Source organism: Acartia tonsa, chromosome 6 (assembly GCF_053477335.1).
Source record: "Acartia tonsa isolate MP-2025a chromosome 6, ASM5347733v1, whole genome shotgun sequence".
Taxonomy (NCBI): domain Eukaryota; kingdom Metazoa; phylum Arthropoda; class Copepoda; order Calanoida; family Acartiidae; genus Acartia; species Acartia tonsa.
In genome coordinates this window covers 40,450,984-40,471,291 of record NC_137265.1, presented here as the reverse complement: position 1 = coordinate 40,471,291, position 20,308 = coordinate 40,450,984, and the positions used below count along the sequence as shown (strand labels likewise).

The 20,308-nt window shown below is 31.9% G+C and overlaps 1 protein-coding gene across 1 annotated transcript in view; it reads left to right on the top strand.

Moving 5' to 3' along the window:
* The first annotated feature begins 2,184 nt into the window (after window positions 1-2,184).
* The window catches only part of LOC145323107 (tachykinin-like peptides receptor 86C), a 69,914-nt gene continuing 51,790 nt past the window's right edge, over window positions 2,185-20,308 (top strand). The window contains exons 1-6 of the mRNA XM_080165492.1: window positions 2,185-2,580; window positions 3,148-3,181; window positions 4,399-4,477; window positions 5,289-5,400; window positions 13,363-13,471; window positions 14,186-14,319. Of these exons, the coding sequence (XP_080021618.1) occupies window positions 2,402-2,580; window positions 3,148-3,181; window positions 4,399-4,477; window positions 5,289-5,400; window positions 13,363-13,471; window positions 14,186-14,319 (647 nt within the window). The 5' untranslated portion in view covers window positions 2,185-2,401. The remainder of the gene's footprint in view (window positions 2,581-3,147; window positions 3,182-4,398; window positions 4,478-5,288; window positions 5,401-13,362; window positions 13,472-14,185; window positions 14,320-20,308) is intronic.

Here is a 20,308-nt window from a genome sequence, read left to right as displayed (position 1 = left end):
TTATTGCTTTAGGTCAGGTTAGGTTAGGTTGTATTGGGTGCTGGGGTATTTATTATAAAACTTTGGTGACTAGTGTAATAAACAATCCAATGTCCCCTCCCTCCCTGAAACATTATTCTTCTGCCCTTTCTCCTATGATATAACATTTTTCATATTCATAATATACAAGGCTTAGACAAGGTTATATCAACAATCCAACAATAATTTAAAGGCAACGATAGGACGCCAGACTGTCAGACAAACTTAGGTATAGAGGATCTCCGCTTCTGAAAAGATTTTGTGAAAATTTCGATATTTTCAATTAATGGAATTCTAAAAATTTTAATTACTATTGAAAAAGTTTGAGAAAATTATTTTTTTTAGAAAGTTAAGAAAAGGTAAATATTGAATATTATCTTAAAACTATGCAATTTAAAATTTTTTGGTCTGTGTGCAATATTTATTTTTTTGTCAAACGAATTTAAGTGTTATATAAATTAGAATTATTCAATAATAAATTGTTAAAAAAAAAATTTAAACAGACAAAAAATAGAAATTTAAAAGACTTTCTAATGTCTTCTAAGATATTTCGAAAAATTAACCAACCGTTTTAAAATTTTCGGTAAATTTGCGCCCCTACCATCTAGGTGATCTGCTTAAAAAGGGGTAGGGTTCTGCAAAGAAATGGCCTGAAACCATCCTAAGACTTCAATTTTAAAAATAGTCATAATCACCCCGAGAACTATGTAATGCTTCCCTAAAATGGAGAACTTTTCTCCTATTAGCTGCGCTTTTATGATGCTGTGAGTATTGGTGCAAAAAATGGGGACATGATTCCAGTGACGTCATATTTTTCTTTCCCGAAAAAGGGAAGGGGGGAAGAAAAAAAGAGATAGGAGAAAAGTGGGTTTTCCCCATCTCTTTTAAAGAGATTTTCTTTCCCCCTTCCCTTTTTCGGGAAAGAAGAAATGACGTCACTGGAATCATGTCCCCATTTTTTGCACCAATACTCACAGCATCCGCTTTTATCCATGTTTCCATCCTTGTTGTATGGTATATCCGCAATGGTATGCAAGGACTGCGGTCTCTCCAAGGGCCACCTGGCTCTGACCAGAGTTCATAAATCAAGTCAACATTCTTGTCCTCTACACTTAGCTATGATTATAAGAGTAAACCAGGGGGGGGGGCATCTTTATTGTCATTTTTTCTAAGTAGAGAAAATGGGAATGTCTTAGCCCGTAACAGGTGCCTAAAAAAGATTTAATTATGTTTTTAACGTAGCTTGATAAATAATCCGAGACAGAACGCTATCATTAAAATAAATATTAATATTTGCCTGTATAAGCCCTTGTTATAATTCCTTTTTCGCCTCATAACTGTACATTACAGTGTAGATGATAGACTCCCAGTATACCAATAATGTTCTCAAGCTTTAAAAATATGAGACACATAACCACACACGAAAACTTAAATTAATATTTGGTTCTGAAACAGCGTATAGTGTCCAATGACGTCATACAATACAAATGACCAATGTTAGGCCAGTATACAATTTACCATTGGTCAATTTCAATGTATACTGGCCTATCATTGATCATTTGTATTGTATAACGTTATTTTTTATTGGACACTAAACGCTGTTTGAAAATTGTTTTAGAACACATTTATGAAACTCTATGTACAAAATTTGATCCTAAAATAACCCTTCATCCAATGTAAGCGTAAAAATTCATTGGATCAAGTTGTTTTTTTTTACTGGATATCCCAAGTATTTCTTGCAAACAATTAATCATACAAGTCTATATGGATTTTTTAGGGGGAAATGGGGGGGGGGGGGGGAATTTGAACGAAGCCTCCTGAGAAGAATAACTTAGCAATAAAGATGTTGTCATTCTTGTTAACTTTCATAACTTGCAAGATAAATACAGCTCTATCATGATAAACTTACATATTGGTTAGTTAGTTCAGTGTGGAAACTTTAGAATTGATATAACCAGGAATAAATAAATCTTTTTCTCGTATTTATTCGAATCCGGTGGATAGGAACCGGTTCTCATCCATACGAAAAAACTATGTCTAGCATCGTATTATATCCAGCTTTCTACGAATATAAAAATGTACAATCATAAGATTAAAACCAGTTTTTTAGCCCGCGCCTTCGGCACCTCGGGGCTAAAAAAAACTAGTTCTAATCTTATAATTGTACATTCTATATCCGCGGAAAGCTGTTTATAATACGATGCGAGAAATAACTATTTTCAGATTATAAATGCTTTAAAATGTTCTTGTTCATTACAATTTGATATGAAAGAAGATAAAATGAAATTAAATCATACTTATAGTTTAATGATGTATACAGAAATTATTACCTAAAATTTTAAAAAAGAGAAAATCTCAAAAAAGACGCCAGAAAAAAAGCGCCATGATGGATGTCACAGAATCTCCAGTACTAAATGTGACAATCTCACTACTTGAGACTGTAAATGAGAGCACTCCAGTTGTGGAAAGTATTGGGGGGATGAATGAGGAGCTGTTTAACATGACAAATCCCACCATGCATACAAGTTTGTCATTGTACTGTGAAATGTATAATAGAAACATGTAAGTATAACATTTCTTTAAGATAAAAAATTGTTACATTTTTTGTTTTTAGTGTAAAAAGATCTCGGTAACCACTGACCAAATTGAGCTCTTCATTAAGTAGGAAAGCCTAGAGTGGTAATAGGCTATTTTCTATCCGTTCTTCTTTATATTCTGTAGATTATAGGGATGCAGTTGAAAATAGACTAAAGATATCTGTAACTGCTTGACAAGTCAGATATTTATACTTAATGAATAAGGACAGTTGTTATGCTATTATTGAGGAATAGGTCAACTCTCCCATGAAAATGGTAATGGAAGAAACCTCCAGCTGTTTAATCTGAAAACGGAAAATGGGGATAGATGTCACAGCTTTTGGCCTACCTATTCTATTGATGTCATAGTAGAGGCAAAGAGAAAGGAAATGGGGAACGAAACCCCCTAGAAAAGAGATGGGGTATAGGGTATTTCCTGATGTCAACAGAATAGGTAGGCCAAAAGCAGTGACATCTATCCCCATTTCATTTTGCTAGGGCACTATAGACAGCTATGTTTTATTATACTAATTTAAACTATCCTTTTTTTCAGAACCTTGAAGGAGACGCAGTGGACCACTAACCAGGAAACCATAGTTACCTATCATTTATAGGACATAAACAATAAACAAGTCCAGTTCAAACTTTGGGTATCTATAATACAAAGTAGAATGATGTCTGTCCGTCTGTCCGTCCCTTAAGATCTCTACTCTTTAGGGTATCAGGGTATATACCTACTGGTCCTGTGGTGGTTTTAGGCTATTTTCTTGCTGAAGATTTCCTTGGTTCTTTCGCCAATTTTTTTTTGATCACCTCTTGGAGCAAAGCACCTAGAGGCTAGGGGCGAAGCCGCTAGTAATTTATATAAAGTAGTAATGTGTTTTAAGCTTAAGATTTCGATATCTACTAATCTGATTGAGTTCTTCATTTCAAGGAAGCTTCTTATAGGTCTTCGGGTGGTTTTAAATAGTTTAGTTTTCAAATTATAGTTTGGTTTTAGGCTATTTTCATTACTCCTTCAAATACAAATATCCTAGATGATAGGAGCGCAGCTGCTAGTATACATAAAGGTTACTGTTGTTAAAGTAAAATTCTAGATTTGTGCTTTAGAATTTAAATGTATATATTATTTAAACTTTCCATTCAAATGTTGATAAACTTAAAGAATAAATTAGACTGGACAAGTTTTACAGAGGAAATTTAAAAAGTTTTCAATCACAACTTTTTTGTTTTACAGACCTAATAACAATCTAGAATAATTCAGTTTCCATAAAAAGTTTCACAAATTGACCATTTTTCTGTCTGAATGTGATTGAATTTATTGAACTCATGAAAAAGAATATTGTCCCAAAAATCATCATTCTAATTAAAGAGAATATTTTGTAAAAGGTAAAAATCTTTCAACCTTTAGATCAATAAAACATAATAATAAATTTAAGCCTACGGGAAAGAAAGGGTTTACCAACTATAATTATATTTAAAGATTGATAATATAGCCTTTTATTTATAAAACAATGTAGATATTTTTGAGAAGAAAAATTCTTGATTAAAATGGACACAACCCAATCTGTCCCGATTTTGTATCACTTTTGAAAAGTGCGATTCCTGTGACGTCATATAAAAAGGGAAGGGGGGAAGAAAATCTCTTCCCTTTTCTCCCATGTCTTTTGAAGAGATTTTCTTCCCCCCTTCCCTTTTTCTTTCCTAAAACGTATATGACGTAACTGGAATCGCACTTTTCAAAGTGATACAAAATCGGGACAGATTGGGTTGTGTCATTAAAATATAACTATGTGTTGTACAGATGATTTGGACAATCCTGTTCTCTCTTATAATAGTAATTGCTATAGTTGGAAATGCTATTGTTCTCTGGATAATTTTAGGTAAATATTCATTAGCAGCACAGATACTTTTTGGAGATTTCTCACAAGTGACTGAGCACTGATTCCCCTCCCCTACCCCCCACTTATGTTTGATGAAAATTAAAATTAAAGGGGGGATAGTCATTTTTTTTTATAGGCTTAGCCACTTTGGGGGCTTTAACCCTGCAGTTTCTACACCTGTAAAGCCCCAGTACCGTCCCAATATAACCTATCTAAACAAACAAAACTCCTACATTCTCTAATTCTTAATTTATTTTTTAAAAAAGGGTGGGATTTTTAGTGTAATAGAGGGTACTTGTGTGCTTGCTTCTACTTTTTAATTAGTAAATGTTAATATATTTGAAAAGCTAATATATTCTTGAAAGTTCTGGATAAATTACAGTTACAAACACAAGTATACTTACATATCCTAACTATTTTTTGTTTATTCATACTTAAATATCTAAACGTGTATGGATTTGACACTTGTAAGAGGTATTTGTTATAGTAAATATATATATATTTATATTGTAAAGCATTTTAATATATTAGGTACGTAAACAAGCTTAAATAATCATATGAAATATAAATATGTCCAAATTGACTAACGTTTGAATATCATACTAAGAAGCCAACAAAAAATTTTCCTTTTATTTTAAAATAATGACTTAATATTAGTAACCTAAGATATGTACAATCTATTTTTCAGTAGTTTTGAAAAAAGCCCTACAAGATGAGCAGCGTCAAAAAATCTCTTTCCAATATGACACACACTTTTTGAAACCATTTAAAAAAAAAAATTTAAAATAAATTTTATTTGTTTTAATTTCAGCTCACCGCAGTATGTGGAGTGTTACAAACTATTTCCTATTTAATTTAACCCTGGCAGATCTTATGATGGCAACTCTCAACTGTATTCCTTCATTTATATTCATGAGAGACAGGTTAGACATTTTAAGAAGCTGTTGAAAGTGTTTACTGATAAAGAGGATAAATTTAAAAAAAAAACTTGGCCAAAGGTTCCTGATTGATGTCATATTTCATTCTAATATAACATCAGTCGAAATAGTTTGGCCAAATGTGTAACATTTGTTCAATTTCTTAGGAGACACTTTTACCATCTTCATATATCAGTATTAGCACACTACTCTAAAATTCAGTATGTTGGTTGGTGTGTTGGTCAGCCTGACTGTAAGGCATACTCAAACTTCATGTAAAAACTCTCTAATCTCAAGCCAAAAATTTGTCAATAATCTTTATTTATGTTAAAAATATATTGGTCTCTCTTACTTTCATCTTTTAACTTGTTTACTTCATCCCAAAACCCAATATAATCTTACATAACTTTACCCAAATTAATAATCAAACAAACAAAAAAACTACTCACCTACTTAATTTAGTGTCACCCTTTTTTTTTACATAATGGAAACGAATCGGAGCTGTGTTTTAAATAATTATTACACTACACACCACTTAAACTACGTCATTTTTGTATCACAACTTCTCAAAGCTGGATCTTTCAATCATTTTAGTGGTGAGCCAGCTTTCCACCAATGAAAGCACAGCATTTTATGAAATGCCGCGCTGTGATTGGCTGAAATTCTACTCACCTAGATCTGGCTCACCACTAAAATGATTTAAAGATCCAGCTCAGTTAACCAAACGTATTATCTCTTAAAGTGTATATGCATTTTTTTATTTATCTTATGTATTTTGACCATTTTGTACTTAAATTAACAAAGTCAGTTTTGTTTAAAAACAGCGTGGCAAAAGCAGTCTTACTAAGTATTATTTTAAACAATAATCTGAATGGAGAAGACTGTAGAACTCTACAAAATTTAATCTAAGTGACTACAGAAATACCCTATAGATATTGGGGAGTTGAGGGGGGGAGGGGGTAAACACGCTTTAACGCCCCCTTTGGATGTCATTGCTCTAGATATACCCTAGTTATAAAGTAGATGGGTTTTGATAATATGAAATAATCTTTATTGCATGTTATAATTTATTGGAAAACGTATTATTTACATAAAGTATTAATGGTAGCGCAGCATCTCTATAACTAGAGTTTACTTGTACATAAATAAATCCGCACAAAAACCAGACATGAAAAACTAATTAGGCTCGAAACCGATATGCTCTAGAAATTGCTAAAGCTTTAATAATTATCAGTACATTTACTAGATATGTAATAAGATGCTTTATAATATTACTGTGTTACATTTTATCAAAAAATTGTAACAAAAATAATGTTAGATTTTTGTTATTGTTCTTGGTAATATAATTCAATAATGGCTAGATTTTTTGTTATAGACATAGTTGACAGTAGTTTGAGAATGTACTAGTTTAAAAAGCGCAAGGCCAAAAAACAAAAAGTTTCTTAAAGATGTTTTTTAATTCAAACACAAAAAACCATTTATTCAGAATTTTTACTGTCCAGAATCGGACTCTACATTTTCCATGCATCTTGAAAAGTACATCAATATTGAATTGTTAATAACGGATGAATTTTTTTTCTGCAGCGCTACTACTTTACAAATAGGGAACTATTTTTTGGCCACTCTTTGAAAACATTGTGCTTCAATTTATAATAAAAGTAAAAATTAGTAATTTACATATATTACTTTATTTGACAATATCGACTACGCCCATAGAGGCTTTAGGGACCCTTGAGGGAGGGGGAAAGTACACACAGACAGACACACACTGATCCTAATACTTTACTATAGGATTTTGTTAGCTTGTTCAAAGCGAAGCTTTTCTACAATTAGGGTCGGTCCGTACGACCGTCCGCACGTCCGTCACAGATGGATAGCTTTTTTCGTTAATTTAGGCATGTTAGAATTGTCCTATCGATTTCAATCATTGCATGGTGATTCCTTTAGTAGTTAGGTACGATTTAGAAAGCGTAGCAACTCTATAATCATTACAAGAATGTCCGTACGCCCATTTTAAACATGTTGATTCCTTTACTTTTTTAATAACAAATTTTTATGTGATCTAATCATCCGATTGATCTGATTTTTGGTATGTTGATTCCTAGGACAACAAAGTGTAATGTTATAACCGAAGTAACTCTAAAATCAAGTTCTTGTTATTGTTGCTCTACTGATGAAAACTGAACATAATTAATTATTCCCTTGAAACAAATTTAGATGTAACTTAGAAATATATGTACAAATAAGAAATTTAATGACCTTTTGTAAAGAACACTAAGATTTATATAAATCTTCAAAGAGGCTTTAAAATTGAAATTTAATTGATATTTCAATTCGTAGCATTAGGGTTAAAAGAATCATTCCATTGCAAAAAACGCGATATTCAGTTTGTTTAAATATTCAATTAATTAAGTTTTTTCAAGAATTTCATGTGTGTGAAAATTTTTTGAGCGTGGGAACCATTTAATTTTCATTTAAATGATACATATGTTTTTCATTTAATTTCATTTTTAGGACCCGTGGGAACTTTTTTTAACGTGGGAACCATTTAATTTTCATTGAATTTTATTTTTTGGAAGTGTGGGAAAAAACAAAGAAAAAATATGTTTTAGTATAAAGAAATGTTCTATCAGTTTCAAACCTTTTTCATTCGATAGATCATACTGACTTTGGAAAAACTGTCAGACCGATTTTTGAAATTCAATCTGTAAAAAAAGATATTCAAGTTTTAATTTTTTGTTTTGAAAATATTATTTTACATGTATTGACGCCATCTTGGATTATGATAATTTTTTTTTGTTAGAAGATTTTTTTTCTAAAATATTTTTAAAAAATTAACTTTTTACAATAAAAAAAATCTTTGAACTTAAATTGACCAATAATTCGAAGATTTTTTCTCTTTGATTTGGAAGATTTTTTATGATTTTTATTTTTAATGTCAAATGAAAACACAACAGTGAAAAAAATGAAAATTAAATGAAAAAACGTTTTATGATTTTATTCAAGAAATTATTTGCTAACATCACCTTTTTGTTGCAATAGAATGTTATTTAAGCAAACAAAATTTAGCATAAATGGATATTTAAATCCCTCGGTATTAAATGATGAGCTAACGCTCGATCATTTAATACCTTGGGATTTAAATATCCATTTATGCTAAATTTTGTTTGCTTAAATAACTCATTTTTGACATTTCAATATTATGTATTTTAAATGATTTTTGGTTCTTTGGTAAGAAATAAAGATTTGATTTTAGAGTGTTTTAATAAAAACTCAATTAAATTTAATCAAAAAAGTAAAACCTTTTTTTGGTCAAAACCTCTAATCTACATCAAACACTTTGCTTAAGTTAAACAAACATAATGTAACACTTTCTTATTTTAATACTACCGGTTACGCCCCTACTCTTTTTTTGGAGGATTTTTTTATACTCGATTTTTATCATTTAATAGTTATTTCTCGCCTCGTATTATAAACAGCTTTTCGCGGATATAAAATGTACAATTATAATATTAAAACCAGTTTTTTAGCCCCGAGGAGCCGAAGGCACCGCCTAACAAAAACTGGTTTTAATCTTATGATAGTACATTTTTATATTCGTAGAAAGATGGATATAATACGATGCTGGACATAGTTGTTTGTATGGATGAGGACCGGTTCCTATCCACCGGATTCGAATAAATACGAGAAAAACCTTTCCTGGACCTAAAAGAATCTTCACTGTAAAGGAGAACCATATCGACCCAGCGGCAAGCAAGATCCTTTGGTACACACAGACAGACAGAAATACAAACACACTGTTACTTTTTAAAGCGGATTAAAACAAGAAGGGAATGGCAGATGCCTTCCGAGATCCATATCGTTTAAAGGTTTTCTCGTATTCATTCGAAACCGGTGGATAGGAACCGGTTCTCATCCATACGAAAAAACTATGTCTAGCATCGTATTATATCCAGCTTTCTACGAATATAAAAATGTACAATCATAAGATTAAAACCAGTTTTTTTAGCCCGTGCCTTCGGCACCTCGGGGCTTAAAAAACTGGTTTTAATCTTATAATTGTACATTCTATATCCGCGGAAAGCTGTTTATAATACGATGAAAGAAATAACTATTACAAGCTCCGGTGTCTTAAGGGATAAGATATTGGAGAGTAAATTATTATTAACCTGTAATAATGTTAAATAAAATTAGCCTTCTCTAGATAAAAATAATTAGTGAAAAAGTTTGACCACTTGTTTGTACCTTCCAATATAATTCAATAAATTCCCTAAAGTTTTAAACAAATGAACGAAAGAACAGAGCTGGATCTTTAAATCATTTTAGTTGTGAGCCAGATCGGGGTGAGCCAACTTTCCACCAATGAGAGCACAGCATTTTATGATATGCCGAGCTGTGATTGGCTAAAATTCGGCTCACCCCGATCCGGCTCACCACTAAAATGATTTAAAGATCCAGCTCAGGTTTATATATAAAACGTTTCTACAACGCAAAATAGTCACATACCTGCCACGATGCACTAAATGTTTCACATCTAAATACTTTTTAGTTTTACAGTTGATAAACTAAATAAAAACATGGATGAAAATATCCAGAAGATGCGTGAATGGAATAACAAGCAAATTTGTATAAAGAGAAGATTTGTGTGCAGGGGTCATAAATCAACAAGGATGACAACATCCATAAAAGCGAAGCTCTGAAATGGTAGGACAAACGGACATTAACACTTGTATAATGTCAGAACTGAATAATCAGAATGTAAATGTATAAGAGTCAAAGCAAAATTGTAAGTAAATTTGTTGAAAAACTGCTTGATACAGGATAATGTTTATGGACATACTTACATTTTAAGGACTTGATTATAGAGTTGCTTCGCTTATAATATTGTACTTTATTGTCCTAGGAATCAGTATACCAAAAATCAGACCAATCGGATAATTAGGTCACATACAAATTTGTTGTTAAAAATTTTAAAAAATCAACATGTTTAAAATGGACGTACGGACATTCTGGTAATGATTATAGAGTTGCTACGCTTTCTAAATCGTACCTAACTAATACGGCAATCACCATGCAAAGTTTGAAATCAATAGGAGAATTCTAACATGCCAAAATTAACCTCTAAAAGCTAACTATCTCGGACGGACGGACGTACGGACGGACGGACGGACCGACCCTAATTATAGAAAAGCTTCGCTTTTTAAAATAAAATCGTAGACAAAAAAAACCTTTCACCCATGTTTTTATATGTTGAAATATTTGTATTTTTGGAGCATGACTGACAAACCAACAGACAGAAATTTCATATTAGATGCTTTGCTCATTGGTATAGTCAATCTTCGCAAAAAATCATTCCCTTTCGTGGCAACGCCTCTTAAGGATCGTTTCGTCGTATTTTCACAGTAGCTTTTAATAGGTTATTTTAGGATAGGTTAGGTGATTGCCCCGAAGGGTTAGGCAATTGGCACCGCAGGTTTAGATCCCTCCGCAGGGGCTAGAAATAGGAGAAAATCTTCTGTGAATACTACGAAACGCCCCTTAAGAGAAAGAAACTATACACAAATCATCTGTATATCTGGAAAAGCTGCCGAGAAAATCACTTTATGAACTAACGGACGGACGGACAGACACACAAAGTGAATTAAATTCTACTAATAAATAACTCAAGAAGAAGAAAATGAAGCCCAAACTTGGAACAATTTTTTTGTCTGTTTTTCCTGTACCAACGCAATATATAGTAAAATAGTTTGTTGGGAAATTTGTTCAACATTTATGTAATTTATTTTGTTACACTCTTTTGAACCTGTTACTGAATATTTTAAGATTATTTACATAACATATTGCATGAGTCAAGAGTCAATGTACTCTATAAGGAGATGGAAGCGTAACAACCTTACAAATAGGGAATATCCACACGTTCGTCTTTTTGAAATTTTGAGTATCTTGGCCATTTATTAGAATTTTAAAATTTTTAAGGTTTAATTACACGAAAATAATTTCTGACGTTATTTTGGATGAACTGACAGTTATCTTTTTTTCATTTAAACTATTCTTGTTTGAATTTGTCTTAAAACTTTAATATTTATATGTATTTCTTTAAGCTTTTCTACTAAAATGTGTTATCATATCTTTTTAAAGCTTCTCGTGAATAATTACTGCTTCGCCCTTAGCCTTAGTCTTCTATATTTTTCAATTTTAGTTTGATAGAAAAATTTAGTTTGTATCCGTGTATCATTCCAGGCGCAATATTTATTGAAAGGACGTAGGTATCCTCCCCCTGAATAGTTATAAATACGGCAAAATTGGGTGGCCCGGTGGCAACAAAATAGGACATTGGCAAAATTTGTGGCACATTATAAACATTGTTGTTAAAATATTTGCACACTCTGACAAAAATTTACGCAATTTAGTACCGGGGGAATCATCTAATTTTATTTTACAGAGAATAAATTTAAAGAATTAGCACGAAAATAAAACTAATGCACATAAGTAAGGCAGTACGTTGAGATTTGTCAATTGCCTATATGGAAAAGAACAGTAAATTGTTATTGATAAAAAGAGCAAAAAAAGAAAATATAATAGAAAAAAAAAATTTAAACAAAATTACCAAAATAACCCAAATACATCATAAGCTAAAGTACTTTTACGATACCTATAGACGTTCAGACATACTTTAGTGTAGAGTAACTGTGCTACCACAAATCGAATAATGTTTATATACTATAGAAGTTACTATTTAACTTTTAGTGGTCGAAATTTTAGACAAGTCAAATAAAACTTAATCAAACACTAAAGAAATAATAAATCTTCTACTTAAATAATTGTAATCAGTGGCTTGCGATAATGGGGTGTAGAGGGGTGTCAATATTGGGGAGGCCAGCCTTCCTCTTTTTCAACTTTTGATGGTATTCCACCCCCCTTGTTAATCGCAGTGCACGCCACTAACTATAACATATTAACTTTAATGATAGAGCATCTGCGTTACTAACCCAAATTAATACGCAGTTTTAAAACCCTAGGAAGCTACCCTGATGTTAAGTGTTTGCTTTAATTTGGTTTAGATTAATTTGAAGAGGAAAATCTATTATAACGCTTTTGTTTTACTAAATCCCCCAACCTGCCGTGTCTATCTAAAGAATGTCTCTTGTCTCTATGGGGATTCCTAGATCTATAGGGACCAAATCTTCCGAAAAGGTTTCACTATACAGTATACATACGTTATCTTTTACTCTCCATAACATTATCTAATAATACAAAGTAGCTTGATGTCTGTCTGTCTGTCTGTCCGTCCGTCCGTCCCTTAAGATCTCGGTAACCACTGAACCGATTGGATTTTACCCTTTATGGTATATCCCTATTGGTCCTGTGGTGGTTTTAAGCCATTTTCTTGGGGGGGGGGGGGGGGTGACACCCCCAACCCCCCCAAAAATGAAAAATCCCCCCCCAAAAAAAATTCTGGGGAAACTACTTCACATAAATTAAAGATTATCTCATGGGGCAAAGCCCCCTAGAGGCTAGGGGCGAAGCCGCTAGTTAAGGATAAAGTGGTCGTGGGGGAGGGGGAGGGGGGTCTTTTATCCAAATAAAATATTCTGGTATATGTAGTTTGCCTACCAAGCAAGCAATTTAATGCAATATTGGGTTCTATAGGAATTAGATTCTTTTACATTCCTCACTCTCTCTATATGTATTTTTATTCAGGGATAATGAACGATAAATTGATGTACAACATCCCCAACGTTACTACACTAAATTAACTCTTCTGTAGATACCAATTAGTGCTTGAAACTTTTCGACACTGAACTTAATCAACCAACACTTTGGGGACTAGTGTAAAAAACAGCCTAATGTCCCCTCCCTCCCTGACTTTTATTCATCTTCAAAAATTTTGTAAAAAATTCCTCATTATTTTAATTTCAGGTGCCAAATTTCTATGAAACGAGGATATAACTAAGATTATTTGTTTAGGGTGTGGAGATTGGGGTCTGTGTATTGCAAAGTGAATACATTTTTATCCTATGTGACTGTACCTGCCAGTGTCTTCACCCTGCTTGCCATCACTATTGATAGGAGAAAGGTAGAATTATTTTTGCTAGTATCGCCTCCAAACCGATTAATATCCTCGGGATTAGGCAATGTTCCACGAATGTTAAAATAAATACCATTTTTGTTATTCCGAACCTTCGGGGTTAACAAAAAAGTCTTAATCTTTAGTTTTTGCATTTTAATATCAACAGAAAGCTGTCTATGATATGTGATAAAATAGTATTTAAAATGATTATGTATGTCTTTTAATATGATTTTTATACTGTAATTCATACATTCATACCTAAAGTTATTAAGGAACACAGTAATAGTGTCTGACTGATTATGACGTAACAAAAAAAATTAGCCAATGAGAGGCCACTATAAATTTTACCATTGGTCAATAACGGCCTCTCATTGGCTAATTTTTTTTGTTACGTCATAATCAGTCAGACACTATTACTGTGTTCGTTATTAAGTGTTTTAAAATCTGATCAGTCTGTCTTTTACCCTAAACTTTATTGTCAACAGTAGTGTGCACAGAATTCTATCAAGGGGCTATGAAATCATGAGGAGGTGAAAAAAGTTATAGGCTTATCTAATTTAAGGCCCTCACAGCACGCCACTGATAGTCATTTAAAAGTAAAGATTTTTTGCAAGAAGAATTACAGCATAATCACATATTTGACAAATAGATATATTACTCACTTTATTTTCATAAAGTTATGGCTCATTTATCTTTTATTAATACATCTTTGTTTTTTAGGCTATAGTAAAACCGCTGGAGCCGAAGACTCCCAAATGGCGGGTCCTAGTGTCCATATTCTTAATCTGGCTATTGAGCAGCATAATCGCCCTGCCACCCACAATCGTCACCAAGCATTTCAAATATACTACAAAGTAAGTTTTTTTTGTATAGCGGAGGTTCTTTCTCTTTGAGTGCCTAACGTGCACTGACAACCCCTACCACTCTTATGTATGTATGAAATTAGTTGAAAATAAGGAGTGGAGCATGTTTTTTTTATGCCTATTACCTGCGGAGACTATTTCTGCAGTACCCTAACCCTGCGGGGCTACTTAGTACCCAATATAACCTAACCTAATGTAATAAACTAACAATAAAAACTACTATCTCCCGTATTTTACCTCTTTGTTTCAATATAAGTGAGGGCGGGTGGTTTTCTGTGATTGACAAGCAGCTTTGAGGGAAAACGCCAACGGAGCTACTCTGTAAGTCCACCTGTCGGTATGTATGTCACATTGTCTGTAATGTATTATTTGTATATCTAATGTGTTTTTCATTAATTATAGAACACAACTTGTATAAACGAAAGGAAACTGTTATTCTGTGAAAATTGAACGGCTAACGTTCACGTGATCACGAATATGATTGAACATTTTTATAGATTTTCTCAAAACGATGATTTCACAAACGTATTTAGTATGTAGTTATTAGGAATTATTACATAATATAAAAATGACATAGATATCTTTCTGAGAAACAAGGAGAGACCGCCTATTTTGTCCCTTTTTTGTATCTCTTTTGAAAAGTGCGACACCCTGTGACGTCAATGAAATAGGAAGAGTTGATCGTAATAAAATTAACAACTTTTTTTAAAATAACTATTTTTAATGCTTAAAAAAAATATTAAAAATCTTAAAAACAATACATAATTTCTATAAAACGTATTTGCTTCTTTTTTTTGTAACAAAATTAGTTTTTTTGCTACTTTTTAAATAAATTCAATCTTCAATGTTCATCACATCAGCTGATTTCTATTTTTTATTATTGTTTTGATTGTTATTAGAGGCGTGTTATAATTTTCATAACAATTTTAAAATTTGTTGAAAATATTAAAATTATAGAAATATAGAATAAAATATAGAAAGTGATGGTACTTTATAATCATTAATAGGTCCGTTATAAACATTTATTGTTACTTAATGCATACAAAATATAATTAAAGGAATAATATTGCCAGCTTTAAATTATTATAAGAGCTAATTTAGTACAAACCAAAACTGAAGAAAACTTTTAAAAATACCATTTGTATTGCATCTAGACAACAAATGATGCTCAGTTTAGGTTATGTTTGATTAAGTAGATGTAAGAGAAGGGTTTATTTATTCATCTTTAAATTATACTTTTGACAGTAATTGTCGGTTTTTATGGATGGGGTCGAATGGGGTACGGACGGAGGGGGGAATGAGCGGCGAAGGGGTCATCGGGGGGGGGGGGGGGAGGGAAGACTCAGCATTAGAACTTTATATTATTTGATGAAATTTATTTTAATTGATGACGTTGGGGCCAGCTTCTTTGGCAAGGACCCAGGCCAGCTAGGCTATCCTATCCCTTGATCATATATGTAAAGTTGTGGAGGACCCAAAAGATTCCATCTGAAAAGGGAAAGTCTCTCATCCTAGGCACTGTGTAGAATTTGGGGGGGCCCCAGCGACACGGAAGCTGGAATCGCCAGAAGGGGGAGAGAGGTACTCTCTCCAGTGTACCAGGGAAGGTCAAATGGTTGTAGCAGAAGAAATTCTATGGTTTCTTGGATATCTTGAAACCGGTTTATGATAATAACAATAATAAAATGGAAATCTCATAATTCGCTCTTTTTTTAAGTTCAACTACAAATCCTAGCGATTTTAAAAGACTAAAAATGATTAAAAGATTTTAGAATAAAATAAGCATAATATTTGAATTGTAAACCTAGATATTTAATTACATCCAAGAAAAGCCACAAGGCAAATAAATTAAAGAGTAACTGCACTGTTGATCAACAACTTTTGGGCTGGAAATCCATAGTTTGAAAATTATAGGACAACTCTAACATGCTTAAATTAATCAATTTATCGCCTCATATTATAGACAGCTTTCCACGGTTATTTAGAATGAAAACATATACAAATAAAACCAGTTTTGTGGGCCCTGAGGTGTCTAAGGCCCGTGGTAAAAAAATTAGCATTAATTTTATGATTTTTATTTTAATAATTGTGGAAATTTGACTGTAATACCAAGTTAAACATTATTTTTCAGTATTGCATAGAGCCGGTTCTAATCCAGCGGATATAAATCGGTTTGGAAGCCATACTGGAATAGGTATTTATCGCATTGTATTATAGACAGCTTTCCACAGTTATTTAGAATAAAAAAATATACAAATGAAACCAGTTTTGTTTGCCCTGAGGTGCCTGAGACCAATGCTAAAAAATTAAACATTATTTTATGATTTCTATTTTAATAATTGGAAATTTGACTGTAAAACAAAGCTAAACATGATTTTTCAGTATTGCTTAGAGCCAGTTCTAATCCATCTTATATAAATCGGTTTGAAGCTATACTGGAATATATATTTATCGCATTGTATTATAGACAGCTTTCCACAGTTATTTATAATGAAAAAATATACAAATAAAACCATTTTTGTGGGCCCTGATGTGCCTAAGGCCTGTGGTAAAAAATTAACATTAATTTTATGATTTTTATTTTAATAATTGTGGAAATTTGACTGTAATACGAAGATAAACATGATTTTTCAGTATTGCTTAGAGCCAGTTCTAATCCATCGGATATAAATCAGTTTGAAGCCATACTGGACTAGTTATTTATTGCATTGTATTATAGACAGCTGTCTGCGGATACTAAAATGGAAAATTATAAGATTAAAACCAGTTTTGTGATAAAGGCCTGTGATATAAAAACTGACATATTATTTATGATTTTTATTTTAGTAATTGTGGGAAAATGTGGAAATTTGACTGTAATATGAAGCTAAACATGATTTTTCAGTATGGCTTAGAACCGGTTCTTATTCAGCGGATATAAATTGGTTTGGAAGTCATACTGGAATAGTTATTTATTGCATTGTATTATAGAAAGCTGTCCACGGATATTAAAATGGAAAATTAAACTGTTTTTAAACTATTTTTGAAAGGTATATAAAAAACATACTGTGACACCTGTAGAATCATACTGCAAAGCCAAAAATAAGAACAATTGCCCACGTCGATTTTTATTAGGATTTTAAAGTTTATTTTTTACTATGGATTCAATAAATTTTACTGAATCATGATGTTTCTTTCCTTTGTGGGTAAAATACTCAGCTTTTAGAGTGTCTTGCGTCATAAATATTGTATGCTAGTATACAGTAAAGTTACATGTTTTGATTTTATCAATCAAAACTAATTAAAAATTAATTCTTTATAATATATCAATGAATTAACATAAAAATGTTTCATGTCTATAAACAAGTCCTAAAAATTTAAGTATGTCCTTAAACAGTATTATCTATTTATGCAGTTTTGCAACAAATTTACTTACAATATTGTTTGTACTGATGCATTAATATTCTGCTAATTCAGTTCTGACAATCTACAAGTGTTAATGTTCGTTTGTCCTTCCATTTCAGAGCTTCGCTTTTATGGATGTTGTCATCCTTGTTTAATTTTATTTAAAAGGGGGCCATTTATAAGTTTATTTTATTATATCCATTTGTTTTATCTGATACTTTCCAAAATATGTTTTATTAAGACTTTATCAATAAAAAGTAAATTTTTTGTAACTAGACCAAATATAATTAAGAATTAGAACCATAAATCTAAATACAAAACTAAAAATATCCTTGAGACATTCTATTCTGCAACCTTTTTTATTCATAAACATTTTTAATCAAGTTAATTTGTTTATACCTAGTGTATATAACTGTGTAGGTACGTCGTATACAAGCACTTTAAATTTTAAACTGACAAATTTTTTAGATTTTAAAAAGTTAATCTAATGGATTTTATTTTTATTTATTATTTTGTTGTAATTAAATCAGGGTAGCCCCTTTCGTGACAACACCCCTTAAGGGGAGTTTCTTTGTATTTTCACAGTAGCTTTTCTCCTATTTCTAGCCCCAAGCAATTTTGAAAATACGACGAATCGCCACTTAAGGGGCGTTGCCATGAATGGGACTATACCCATAAATCATTTTTAATTCAATTGTTTTATATTTATATATGTATTATTTAAGTAGAATTTGTTGTTATTTTAATAATTTTTAATACAATTGTTTTAACTGATTCTTGTTTATTATTTATTACGATTTAGAAACCATAGAATCCGTACGTCCATTTATAATATGCTGATACACATATAGTAATCTGCGCTAATATCCAATAAAAAGTAGTAAGCTTTGTTCATATATAGCTTAAGAATTTGGTTACCGATCCGATTAAGTTCTACATTTTAGGGAAGATGCATAAAGGTTCTAAAATCCTTTTAGACCGTTTTCATCATTAAAATCTGAAGATGGTTTTATGCTATTTTTCTACGCTAAATTCTAAAACTAATATTCTTTAGTAAATGAATTGCTACCAAGTTCTTTATCTTGATAATCAGAGGCTTTTAGTAAAGTAGCGTTTGGGGGATGGTGCATTTTGAATTAAAATTAATTAAAAAATGAAAAAAATTCCAATAAAAGTTGCACTATCAGAAATACTCGTTTTATCTGGAATTATCTGGTTTTTCAACCTTACAGTGTCACAACTATAAAATTGAATTAATTGCCCATTGTCCCCTCCCTTCCTCCCTGCCTAAGGCCTGTGCTAAAAAAAAATGACATTATTCTTTAGGATTTTTATTTTAGTAATCGTGGGAAATGTCTGTAATACAATGCTATACATGACTTTTTCAGTATGGCTTAGAACAGGTTCTTATCCAGCGGATATAAATTGGTTTGGAAGCCATACTGGAATAGTTATTTATCACATCGTATTATAGACAGCTGTCCGCAGATATTAAAATAAAAATACAAGAGTTAAAAACTTAAAAACGAAGTGAAAAACGTTATTCTATATCCATTATATTTATCGGTTGCAAAGCTGTACTGAAAAAATAAAAGATCCCTCATTCATTGAAATATTTACAAGGTAGAACATGTTGTATAGTTAGGTTGCTAATATGGACCTCATTTATTTGTAAGTGGTAAGGGGTTGGGGGCAGACCCACAGGGCAGGATTTATGCTAGTTTTCATTTAGTAGGTTTAAATTTCGGATCAATTATTTTTTTCCTGTAACAAAATTTACATTAACTTTTCGTGCAAAAATAAACCACTAAAAATAAAGAAAGGAGTCTGAAATTTTTTGTGTAGATTCTTTAGACAAATGAGAATCGCAGTTCTTTTATGCTTCATGATCCATTTTTATGTTTAAATCCCTTTAATTATGCAAACTTTGTCCGTAGGTACTACATTTAAAAAAGTCTTTTTTTATACTATTAAATAAAAAATGTTGATTGTCTTTCAGTGTCGTTAATTCGTTGGCCTTTCAATGTAGATCGATGACATTTTAAACATAGCTAGTTAAAGTAATTGGTAGTCTCTAAATAAAATTTCATTAATATCACATGAATACAAATAAACTTATTACAATCATAAAAAACGACACTAAAAACCATAAACCCCAAATGAATATAAAAAAATATTTTTAAAATAAATTATTTAAGACTGTTCACGTTATCATCAGCTAAGGGGTTAATATGAGCCCACTTATTGAAACCATTTTTAAGATTTTTCATGAAAGCAAAAGTGTTCCCCATTTTCGGGCCATAAAGGGGGAGAGGGAAATGGTCACAAACCGGTTTCAAGATATCCAAGAATCCATAGAATTTCTTTATACACAACCGGTCAAATAAGCAGAGGGTCGGGGGAGGGGGTAAGTGGAAGCCTCTTCCTCTATTGGCCGGTTAGACTTGAGCAATACATTTCATTCAAAAATAAAGGGTGGAGCATCGCATGAGAGGGGATGACTTTTCCTCCTGGTTGAAAGGATGAAAGGGAAGGGGGATTCCCATTACATGCCTGATGTACAGAGTTAGGCACCTGACTGGCTTGAATTTAAACA